We start from the raw sequence: 12,875 nt of genomic DNA on the forward strand, positions 1-12,875 counted from the left end.
TTAGAGGGGAATCACCCACCTGGTGTCCCAGGTCTAAATCAGTCCCTGATTAGAGGGGAATCACCCACCTGGTGTCCCAGGTCTAAATCAGTCCCTGATTAGAGGGGAATCACCCACCTGTTGTCCCAGGTCTAAATCAGTCCCTGATTAGAGAGGAATCACCCACCTGGTGTCCCAGGTCTAAATCAGTCCCTGATTAGAGGGGAATCACCCACCTGGTGTCCCAGGTCTAAATCAGTCCCTGATTAGAGGGGAATCACCCACCTGTTGTCCCAGGTCTAAATCAGTCCCTGATTAGAGGGGAATCACCCACCTGGTGTCCCAGGTCTAAATCAGTCCCTGATTAGAGGGGAATCACCCACCTGGTGTCCCAGGTCTAAATCAGTCCCTGATTAGAGGGAATCACCCACCTGGTGTCCCAGGTCTAAATCAGTCCCTGATTAGAGGGGAATCACCCACCTGGTGTCCCAGGTCTAAATCAGTCCCTGATTAGAGGGGAATCACCCACCTGGTGTCCCAGGTCTAAATCAGTCCCTGATTAGAGGGGGAATCACCCACCTGGTGTCCCAGGTCTAAATCAGTCCCTGATTAGAGGGGAATCACCCACCTGGTGTCCCAGGTCTAAATCAGTCCCTGATTAGAGGGGAATCACCCACCTGGTGTCCCAGGTCTAAATCAGTCCCTGATTAGAGGGGGAATCACCCACCTGGTGTCCCAGGTCTAAATCAGTCCCTGATTAGAGGGGAATCACCCACCTGGTGTCCCAGGTCTAAATCAGTCCCTGATTAGAGGGGAATCACCCACCTGGTGTCCCAGGTCTAAATCAGTCCCTGATTAGAGGGGAATCACCCACCTGGTGTCCCAGGTCTAAATCAGTCCCTGATTAGAGGGGAATCACCCACCTGGTGTCCCAGGTCTAAATCAGTCCCTGATTAGAGGGGAATCACCCACCTGGTGTCCCAGGTCTAAATCAGTCCCTGATTAGAGGGGAATCACCCACCTGGTGTCCCAGGTCTAAATCAGTCCCTGATTAGAGGGGAATCACCCACCTGGTGTCCCAGGTCTAAATCAGTCCCTGATTAGAGGGGAATCACCCACCTGGTGTCCCAGGTCTAAATCAGTCCCTGATTAGAGGGGAATCACCCACCTGGTGTCCCAGGTCTAAATCAGTCCCTGATTAGAGGGAATCACCCACCTGGTGTCCCAGGTCTAAATCAGTCCCTGATTAGAGGGGAATCACCCACCTGGTGTCCCAGGTCTAAATCAGTCCCTGATTAGAGGGGAATCACCCACCTGGTGTCCCAGGTCTAAATCAGTCCCTGATTAGAGGGGAATCACCCACCTGGTGTCCCAGGTCTAAATCAGTCCCTGATTAGAGGGAATCACCCACCTGGTGTCCCAGGTCTAAATCAGTCCCTGATTAGAGGGGAATCACCCACCTGGTGTCCCAGGTCTAAATCAGTCCCTGATTAGAGGGGAATCACCCACCTGGTGTCCCAGGTCTAAATCAGTCCCTGATTAGAGAGGAATCACCCACCTGGTGTCCCAGGTCTAAATCAGTCCCTGATTAGAGGGGAATCACCCACCTGGTGTCCCAGGTCTAAATCAGTCCCTGATTAGAGGGGAATCACCCACCTGGTGTCCCAGGTCTAAATCAGTCCCTGATTAGAGGGGAATCACCCACCTGGTGTCCCAGGTCTAAATCAGTCCCTGATTAGAGGGGAATCACCCACCTGGTGTCCCAGGTCTAAATCAGTCCCTGATTAGAGGGGAATCACCCACCTGGTGTCCCAGGTCTAAATCAGTCCCTGATTAGAGGGGAATCACCCACCTGGTGTCCCAGGTCTAAATCAGTCCCTGATTAGAGGGGAATCACCCACCTGGTGTCCCAGGTCTAAATCAGTCCCTGATTAGAGGGGAATCACCCACCTGGTGTCCCAGGTCTAAATCAGTCCCTGATTAGAGGGGAATCACCCACCTGGTGTCCCAGGTCTAAATCAGTCCCTGATTAGAGAGGAATCACCCACCTGGTGTCCCAGTATAAAATGATTAGAGGAATCACCCACCTGGTAGGTCAAATCAGTCCCTGATTAGAGAGGAATCACCCACCTGGTGTTCTAAATCAGTCCCTGATTAAAGGGGAATCACCCACCTGGTGTCCCAGGTCTAAATCAGTCCCTGATTAGAGAATCACCCACCTGGTGAGGTCTAAATCAGTCCCTGATTAGAGGGGAATCACCCACCTGGTGTCCCAGGTCTAAATCAGTCCCTGATTGAGGGGAATCACCCACTTTATTTGTCCCAGGTCTAAATCAGTCCCCAGAAGAATCACCCACCTGGTGTCCCAGGTCTAAATCAGTCCCTGATTAGAGAATCACCCACCTGGTGTCCCAGGTCTAAATCAGTCCCTGATTAGAGGAGGAATCACCCACCTGGTGTCCCAGGTCTAAATCAGTCCCTGATTAGAGGACACCTTTATTTGGTCCCACCCTCAGTCCCTGATTGAGCCTGGTTCCTCAGTCCCTGACCTGGCACAGCCAAAGAGGACTGTGTCCCAGGTCCAGTCCCTGATTAGAGGGGAATCATAGCCTGGTTCCTCTCAGTCCCTGATTAGAGGGGAATGGCCACCCAGCACAGTTTCCAGAAGAGGACTGGAACCCCTCATAGCCTGGTTCCTCTCCACCCAGCACAGCCAGAAGAGGACTGGCCAATCAGCCTGGTTCCCTTTAGCCAGAAGGGAATGGCCACCCCTCATACCTGGTTCCTCTCTACCTAGCATCAGCCAGAAGAGGACTGGCCACCCCTCATAGCCTGGTTTCCTCAGAAGAGGACTCCAAATAGCCTGGTTCCTGCCTGAGCCAGAAGAGGACTGGCCACCCTCATAGCCTGGTTCCTCTCACCCAGCACAGCCAGAAGAGGACTGGCCACCCCTCATAGCCTGGTTCCTCTCTACCCAGCACAGCCAGAAGAGGACTGGCCACCCTCATAGCCTGGTTCCCTCTAAACAGCCAGAAGAGGACTGGCCACCCCTCATAGCCTGGTTCCTCTCTAAATCAGGCCTGCCAGAAGAGGACTGGCCACCCCCTCATAGCCTGGTTCCTCTCTAGCAGTCACTGCCAGAAGAGGACTGGTGTCCCCTAAATAGCCTGGTTCCACCTGTACCCAGGCACAGCCAGAAGAGGACTGGAATCCCCTCATAGCCTGGTTCCCTCAACCCAGCACAGCCAGAAGAGGACTGGCCACCCCTCATAGCCTGGTTCTCTCACCCAGCACAGCCAGAAGAGGAATCACCCACCTGGCCAGCACCCCTCATAGCCTGGTTCCCACCTGGTGTCCCAGCACAGCCAGAAGAGGACTGGCCACCCCTCATAGCCTGGTTCCCTCTACCCAGCACAGCCAGAAGAGGGGAATCACCCTCATAGCCTGGTTCCCAGGTCTAAATCAGCCAGATTAGAGGCCTGGTTCCTCTCTAAATCAGCCCTGATTAGAGAGGAATCACCCACAGCCAGAAGAGGACTGGCCACCCTCATAGCCTGGTTCCTCTCCACCCGGCACAGCCAGAAGAGGACTGGCCACCCCTCATAGCCTGGTTCCTCTCTACCCAGCACAGCCAGAAGAGGACTGGCCACCCCTCATAGCCTGGTTCCTCTCTACAAATGGCACAGCCAGAAGAGGACTGGCCACCCCTCATAGCCTGGTTCCTCTCTACCCAGCACAGCCAGAAGAGGACTGGCCACCCCTCATAGCCTGGTTCCTCTCTACCCGGCACAGCCAGAAGAGGACTGGCCACCCTCATAGCCTGGTTCCTCTCACCCGGCACAGCCAGAAGAGGACTGGCCACCCCTCATAGCCTGGTTCCTCTCTACCCGGCACAGCCAGAAGAGGACTGGCCACCCCTCATAGCCTGGTTCCTCTCTACCCGGCACAGCCAGAAGAGGACTGGCCACCCCTCATAGCCTGGTTCCTCTCTACCCAGCACAACCAGAAGAGGACTGGCCACCCCTCATAGCCTGGTTCCTCTCCACCCAGCACAGCCAGAAGAGGACTGGCCACCCCTCATAGCCTGGTTCCTCTCCACCCAGCACAGCCAGAAGAGGACTGGCCACCCCTCATAGCCTGGTTCCTCTCTACCCAGCACAGCCAGAAGAGGACTGGCCACCCCTCATAGCCTGGTTCCTCTCTACCCGGCACAGCCAGAAGAGGACTGGCCACCCCTCATAGCCTGGTTCCTCTCTACCCAGCACAGCCAGAAGAGGACTGGCCACCCCTCATAGCCTGGTTCCTCTCTACCCGGCACAGCCAGAAGAGGACTGGCCACCCCTCATAGCCTGGTTCCTCTCTACCCAGCACAGCCAGAAGAGGACTGGCCACCCCTCATAGCCTGGTTCCTCTCCACCCAGCACAGCCAGAAGAGGACTGGCCACCCCTCATAGCCTGGTTCCTCTCTACCCAGCACAGCCAGAAGAGGACTGGCCACCCCTCATAGCCTGGTTCCTCTCTACCCAGCACAGCCAGAAGAGGACTGGCCACCCCTCATAGCCTGGTTCCTCTCCACCCAGCACAGCCAGAAGAGGACTGGCCACCCCTCATAGCCTGGTTCCTCTCTACCCAGCACAGCCAGAAGAGGACTGGCCACCCCTCATAGCCTGGTTCCTCTCTACCCGGCACAGCCAGAAGAGGACTGGCCACCCTCATAGCCTGGTTCCTCTCTACCCAGCACAGCCAGAAGAGGACTGGCCACCCACATAGCCTGGTTCCTCTCTACCCAGCACAGCCAGAAGAGGACTGGCCACCCCTCATAGCCTGGTTCCTCTCTACCCAGCACAGCCAGAAGAGGACTGGCCACCCACATAGCCTGGTTCCTCTCTACCCAGCACAGCCAGAAGAGGACTGGCCACCCCTCATAGCCTGGTTCCTCTCCACCCAGCACAGCCAGAAGAGGACTGGCCACCCCTCATAGCCTGGTTCCTCTCCACCCAGCACAGCCAGAAGAGGACTGGCCACCCCTCATAGCCTGGTTCCTCTCCACCCAGCACAGCCAGAAGAGGACTGGCCACCCCTCATAGCCTGGTTCCTCTCCACCCGGCACAGCCAGAAGAGGACTGGCCACCCCTCATAGCCTGGTTCCTCTCTACCCAGCACAGCCAGAAGAGGACTGGCCACCCCTCATAGCCTGGTTCCTCTCTAGGTTTCTTCCTAGGTTTTGTTCTTTCTAGGGAGTTTTTCCTAGCCACCGTGCTTCTACACCTGCATTGCTTGCTGTTTGGGGTTTTAGGCTGTGTTTCTGTACAGCACTTTGAGATATCAGCTGATGTACGAAGGGCTATATGAATAAATTTGATTTGAGCTACCCACCCTGTCAGACTGTGTAAGGCAGGGGAGGTTGGCCATGAGCTCTGTGGCTTTCACTCTTGTGACAAACTTCGGCATTCTGTTGCGCAGGTGCAAAGACAGTTTATCACGTGTGAAAGACATCTCTGCGCTGTCGAGAGAGTAGGAGAGAGAGAGCAGAGAAGAAATCCTCAACAAAACGTAGATATTTATTGCCATTAGATTTGACAATATAAACGCAATTCAACAACACATGTGGATACAGTACATTTAAACGCATTGAGGATGACACTTAAAGCACTTTATTTCTCATTGTGGTTCTCTCAGTCCAAAAGGTTCCTTGACTATGACCCAGCAGTGTGTGATGCAGCTTTACATTAGCTGTAAATGTACCCGCTAAAACTACGTAGGATGTGGGTTGCATTGTGAAGCTGTATCCTTACCTGGTCTCTCAGATGATACGTACTACTTCAGTATGGATCTCAGACTGATCCATTTGGTTAAATTAAGGACATGAAAGAGGGGAACAAAATATATAGTATGTCAGATTATGCAAGAATCAAATTTCATTATCAGTAGTGGCAAAAAGAACTGCTGAAAGTGGAAACAGAATCCAGGATAATCACTGCTGCGCTGTCTGAGAATCTCCCACTTCTATTGTTCAGGAAAATGAAAGAGAAAGAGAAAGATTAGTGAATCATGATGCAATGGCCCAAATTAGCTTTCAATGTCTAAGAGTTCAAGGGGATTTCCTGCTTTTTAAACAGGGCAATATTATAGAGTATAATACAATATTATAGAGTATTATACAGAATTATAGAGTATAATACAATATTATAGAGTATAATACAATATTATAGAGTATAATACAATATTATAGAGTATTATACAGAATTATAGAGTATAATACAATATTATAGAGTATAATACAATATTATAGAGTAATATTATAGAGTATAATACAATATTATAGAGTATAATACAATATTATAGAGTATAATACAGAAATACAAGTTTCCAGAGTTAAGAAGCATATTATAGAGTATAATACAATATTATAGAGTATAATACAATATTATAGAGTATAATACAATATTATAGAGTATTATACAGAATTATAGAGTATAATACAATATTATAGAGTATTATACAGAATTATAGAGTATAATACAATATTATAGAGTATAATACAATATTATAGAGTATTATACAGTATTATAGAGTATTATACAATATTATAGAGTATAATACAATATTATAGAGTATTATACAGAATTATAGAGTATTATACAATATTAGAGTATTATACAGTATTATAGAGTATTATACAATATTATAGATTATTATACAGTATTATACAATATTATTGATTATTATGCAATATTATAGATTATTATACAATAGTATAGATTATTATACAATATTATAGATTATTATGCAATATTATAGAGTATTATACAGTATTATACAATATTATAGAGTATTATACAATATTATAGAGTATTATACAATAGTATACAATATTATAGAGTATTATACAATATAGCAAATTTTTTATTGATTTATTATTTCACCTTTATTTAACCAGGTATGCTAGTTGAGAACACCTTTATTTAACCTGGTAGGCTAGTTGAGAACACCTTTATTTAACCAGGTAGGCTAGTTGAGAACACATTTATTTAACCAGGTAGGCTAGTTGAGAACACCTTTATTTAACCAGGTAGGCTAGTTGAGAACACCTTTATTTAACCAGGTATGCTAGTTGAGAACACCTTTATTTAACCAGGTAGGCTAGTTGAGAACACCTTTATTTAACCAGGTAGGCTAGTTGAGAACACCTTTATTTAACCAGGTAGGCTAGTTGAGAACAAGTTCTCATTTACAACTGCGACCTGGCCAAGATAAAGCAAAGCAGTGTGACAAAAACAACAACACAGAGTTACACATATCATGTCAATTATAGGTCGACTGATTAATCGGAATGGCCGATTAATTAGGGCCGATTTCATGTTTTAATAACAATCGGAAATCTGTATTTTTGGGCGCAGATTTTTTAAAATATTTGTATACCTTTATTTAACTAGGCAAGTCAGTTAACATTCTTATTTTCCAAAAATAGAACACATTCTTATTTTCAATGACGGCCTAGGAACGGTGGGTTAACTGCCTGTTCAGAGGCAGAAAGACAGATTTTCACCTTGTCAGCTCGGGGGATACAATCTTGCAACCTTACAGTTAACAAGTCCAATGCAGTAAGCCAAGGTAAGTTGCTGGCTAGTATTAAACTTATCTTATAAAAAACAATCAATCATAATCACTAGTTAACTACACATGGTTGATGATATTACTAGATATTATCTAGCATGTCCTGTGTTGCATATAATCTGACTGAGCATACAAGTATCTAAGTATCTGACTGAGCGTTGATAGGCAGAAGCAGGCGCGTAAACATTCATTCAAACAGCACTTTTGTGCACTTTGCCAGCTGCTCTTCATTGTGCGTCAAGCATTGCGCTGTTTATGACTTCAAGCCTATCAACTCCCGAGATGAGGCTGGTGTAACCGAAGTGAAATGGCTAGCTAGTTAGCGGGGTGCGCGCTAATAGCGTTTCAAACTTCACTCGCTCTGAGCCTTGGTGGTTGTTTCCCTTGCTCTGCGTGGGTAACGCTTTGATGTGGTGGCTGTTGTCGTTGTGTTGCTGGTTCGAGCCCAGGGAGGAGCGAGGAGGGGACCGGAAGCTATACTGTTACACTGGCAATACTAAAGTGCCTATAAGAACATCCAATAGTCAAAGGTTAATGAAATACAAATGGTATAGAGGGAAATAGTCCTATAATTCCTATAATAACTACAACCTAAAACTTCTTACCTGGGAATATTGAAGACTCGTGTTAAAAGGAACCACCAGCTTTCATATGTTCTCATGTTCTGAGCAAGGAACTTAAACGTTAGCTTTCTTACATGGCACATATTGCACTTTTACTTTCTTCTGCAACACTTTGTTTTTGCATTATTTAAACCAAATTGAACATGTTTCATTATTTACTTGAGGCTTGATTTTATTGATGTATTATATTAAGTTAAAATAAGTTAATTGTTGTAATTGTCATTATTACAAATACATTTTTAAAAACGTCCGATTAATCGATATCGGCTTTTGGGCCCTCCAATAATCGGTATTGGCATTGACAAATCATAATCGGTCGACCTCTAATGTCAACTCAGTGAAAGGGAGCCTGAGTGCCAGTCTGGTTGTTGCCATCATGTCAACTCAGTGAAAGGGAGCCTAATGTTCATCATGTCAACTCAGTGAAAGGTAGCCTGAGTGCCAGTCTGGTTGTTGCCATCATGTCAACTCAGTGAAAGGGAGCCTGAGTGCCAGTCTGGTTGTTGCCATCATGTCAACTCAGTGAAAGGGAGCCTGAGTGCCAGTCTGGTTGTTGCCATCATGTCAACACAGTGAAAGGGAGCCTGAGTGCCAGTTTAGACCAGGGAATGCCCTGGTCTAAAGCAGTGTACTGTAAAGGGAATGCCCTGGTCTAAAGCAGTGCACTGTAAAGGAAATGCCCTGGTCTAAAGCAGTGTACTAGGCCTCAGGTAGGAGAAACAAAGGCCTGTCAGGAGAAACAAAGGCCTGCTCTGGTTAGAGTGGGGTACATTGCAAGGAAATGCCCTGGTCTAAAGCAGTGCACTGTAAAGGGAATGCCCTGGTCTAAAGCAGTGCACTATAAAGGGTATGCCCTGGTCCTTCTGTAGCTCAGTTGGTAGAGCATGGCGCTTGTAACGCCAGGGTAGTGGGTTCGATTCCCGGGACCACCTACACCACCCGATGTCACAGGAAGGCCATAAAGATCATCAAGGACAACAACCACCCGAGCCACTGCCTATTCACCCCGCTATCATCCAGAAGGCGAGGTCAGTACAGGTGCATCAAAGCTGGGACCGAGAGACTGAAAAACAGCTTCTATCTCAAGGCCATCAGACTGTTAAACAGCCACCACTAACATTGAGTAGGGGGCAGGTAGCCTAGTGGTTAGAGTGTAGAGGTGGCAGGGTAGCCTAGTGGTTAGAGTGTAGAGGTGGCAGGGTAGTCTAGTGGTTAGAGTGTAGTTGAGGTAGGGTAGCCTAGTGGTTAGAGTGTAGAGGAGGTAGGTAGCCTAGTCAATTGGTCCACCCACACAGGTTAGAGTGTAGAGGAGGCAGGTAGCCTAGTGGTTAGAGTGTAGAGGAGGCAGGTAGCCTAGTGGTTAGAGTGTAGAGGCGGCAGGTAGCCTAGTGGTTAGAGTGTAGAGGCGGCAGGTAGCCTAGTGGTTAGAGTGTAGAGGAGGCAGGTAGCCTAGTGGTTAGAGTGTAAAGGAGGCAGGTAGCCTAGTGGTTAGAGTGTAAAGGAGGCAGGTAGCCTCGTGGTTAGAGTGTAGGGGAGGCAGGTAGTCTAGTGGTTAGAGTGTAGAGGTGGCAGGTAGCCTAGTGGTTAGAGTGTAGAGGAGGTAGGTAGCCTAGTGGTTAGAGTGTAGAGGAGGCAGGTAGCCTAGTGGTTAGAGTGTAGAGGAGGCAGGTAGCCTAGTGGTTAGAGTGTAGAGGAGGCAGGTAGCCTAGTGGTTAGAGTGTAGAGGAGGTAGGTAGCCTAGTGGTTAGAGTGTAGAGGAGGCAGGTAGCCTAGTGGTTAGAGTGTAGAGGAGGCAGGTAGCCTAGTGGTTAGAGTGTAGAGGAGGCAGGTAGCCTAGTGGTTAGAGTGTAGAGGAGGTAGGTAGCCTAGTGGTTAGAGTGTAGAGGAGGCAGGTAGCCTAGTGGTTAGAGTGTAGAGGAGGCAGGTAGTCTAGTGGTTAGAGCATTGGACCTGAATGGTTGCGAGATCGAGTCCCTGAGCTGACACGGTAAAAATCTGTCGTTCTGCCCCCTGAACAAGCCAGTTAATTTAGATATCTCCTCCACTGTTCCCAGGCCGGCATTCAAAATAAGAATTTGTTCTTAACTGACTTGCATAGTTACATAAAGGTAACAGTCAGAGAGAGATAATTCATTGCAGCCTAAATGGTGTGAAACATTTTCAATATATCCCTGACTAAATAATAACCATAGATTTGAAGGATAATAAATCAGTCCACGTTCACAGTGAGTTCGTTTTAAAGACCAGAGACGACCGTTTAATGTTGTCTGTTGCTGTATTGGATGTTATTTCGTTTTTTTGTCAGTAGCACCTTTGTTAACTGTGGAGCTGAAGAAAAACGAATAAGTAACTGCATTTTATAACAGACGTGAAGTCCGAAGTGCCTGAAGATATGCACTTCAGAAGAGAAGATGTAAAAAATAATAATAATAGACGTAAACAAAGCCTAAATTCAGATGGGGTAGATTTACCGGCAACAATGTATACTTTAGAGGTAATAATGTATTTAGCAGAATTGTCATGAAACAGTAAGGAGCAGGTCGCGAACTCTCAACCTTCTGTCCCGAAGTCCAGCTCGCTATCGACTGTGCCCCAAAAGCATCGAGTCGATATCCTCCGCTAAAAATAAAGCCAGGGTCGTTACAGTATGTATCCCAGTGACTGACTACTATGGCCTTCTTTTCTCTGTAATTCTTTCCTCATTCAGCTTTCTGACCAAATCAAGGAAATACTGTGTCGACAATTGCGCTCCATTCAACGATGGGAGAAATGTAAAAAAAGCAATGCTGGATATTGTGACAGTGAGAAATATACAACTGTCTTACCTTTCGGTGGCAGAGATTCCGCATCCGCGAATACTTCTTCTACTTCGGTGGGGTCTATCGGCGGTTGGCCTCCAACGTTATGTTGCATGACCGCCACCTACTGTACTGGAGTGTGGGCCAGAGACATGGAGGAACGACATCCTATCTGCCAGCCCTTTGCTCACCTCTTCATCAAACCCTTTTCCTCCCCCAATTATCTCCTAAAATTACATACCCAAATCTAACCGCCTGTTGCTCAGGAACAGAAGCAAGGATATGCATATTCTTGGTACCATTTGAAATGAAACACTTTGAAGTTTGTGGAAATGTGAAATTATTGTAGGAGAATAAAACACATTAGATCTGGTAAAAGATAATGCAAAGAAAAAAAGCTATTTTTTTGTTCCATCATCTTTGAAATGCCAGAGAAAGGCCATCATGTATTTTAGCAGTTTAGGGGCAATTTAGATTTTGGTGTCTAGATGGCAGTAGTGTAATAATATATAATAATATATGCCATTTAGCAGACGCTTTTATCCAAAGCGACTTACAGTCATGCGTGCATACATTCTACATATGGGTGGTCCCGGGGATCGAACCCACTACCCTGGCGTTACAAGCGCCATGCTCTACCAACTGAGCTACACAGGACCACCATGTGCAAAGTTTTAGACTGATCAAATGAACTATTGCATTACTATTCAAAATGTTGTATCAAGTCTGACCAAATGTGCCTAATTGGTTAATTGATGCATTTTCAAGTACATATCTGTGCACTCTCCTCAATCAATAGCATGTTATTCTTTCACTGTAAAAGCTACTGTTAATTGGACAGTGCAGTTAGATAAACAAGAATTGACGCTTTCTGCCCATATAGCTCAACCATTGGCTCAACCGTCCCTTGGGGGACACACCGATCCTCTGGCTGTGTCCCACCCTTCATCTACTGGCTGTGTCCCACCCTTACTCTACTGGCTGTGTCCCAGCCTCCATCTACTGGCTGTGTCCCACCCTTACTCTACTGGCTGTGTCCCAGCCTCCATCTACTGGCTGTGTCCCACCCTTAATCTACTGGCTGTGTCCCAGCCTTAATCTACTGGCTGTGTCCCACCCTTAATCTACTGGCTGTCTCCCACCCTTGATCTTGTAAAAATAGCCTCCTCTCTTCTGTCCCTCCTTGACTCTCCTCTGTACTTCAAAAATAAATGCCTGCCCTTTGTATATCTGTTCCACTGCTCCTGCCATCTCTACACCATCACTGTCAGTATCAGGCTACTCTGTCTAGCTTGACTTCCTCGACCCACTGCAAATCCAACAGTATGGCCATCAACTCCGCCATATATACAGCCAGATGATCTGTACATCAGAGGGATATCACACTCCTGTGAGCTGAAGTAGCTACCTTCCTCTCCTTCTCCTTCTCTTCTTCTTCTTCTTCTTCTTCTTTTTTTAAAGTTTTATTGACCGACTACATCCAACAAATGTGTATTGTCGCCACCTACTGGGTAAAAACGGAGATATAAAAAATAAAAAATCTATAATATTCCCCAAAACATTTACAAAAGTCATTGTACTCCTTTACTTGGTCAAATGTACACTTATCTCTACAGACTCTGGGGTCTGATCCCTACAGGTCTAATCCCTAAAGGCTCTAGGGTCTGAACCCTACAGGCTCTGGGGTCTGATCTCTACAGGCCCTGGGGTCTGATCTCTACAGGCCCTGGGGTCTGATACCTACAGGCCATGGGGTCTGATCTCTACAGGTTCTGGGGTCTGATCCCTACAGGCTCTGGGGTCTGATCCCTACAGGCTCTGGGGTCTGATCTCTACAGGCCCTGGGGTCTGATACCTA

General features: G+C 47.1%; 1 protein-coding gene across 1 annotated transcript in view; it reads right to left on the reverse strand.

The window, feature by feature from the left end:
• Positions 1-6,076, reverse strand: part of LOC124047010 (mitochondrial antiviral-signaling protein-like) — a 28,908-nt gene extending 22,832 nt beyond the window's left edge. Inside the window, exons 1-2 of the mRNA XM_046367754.1 lie at positions 5,775-6,076; positions 5,356-5,482 (exon numbers count right to left, since the gene is read on the reverse strand). Of these exons, the coding sequence (XP_046223710.1) occupies positions 5,356-5,475 (120 nt within the window). The 5' untranslated portion in view covers positions 5,476-5,482; positions 5,775-6,076. The remainder of the gene's footprint in view (positions 1-5,355; positions 5,483-5,774) is intronic.
• Between the last annotated feature and the right edge of the window lie 6,799 nt (positions 6,077-12,875).

This window comes from Oncorhynchus gorbuscha, linkage group LG10 (genome assembly GCF_021184085.1).
Source record: "Oncorhynchus gorbuscha isolate QuinsamMale2020 ecotype Even-year linkage group LG10, OgorEven_v1.0, whole genome shotgun sequence".
Taxonomy (NCBI): domain Eukaryota; kingdom Metazoa; phylum Chordata; class Actinopteri; order Salmoniformes; family Salmonidae; genus Oncorhynchus; species Oncorhynchus gorbuscha.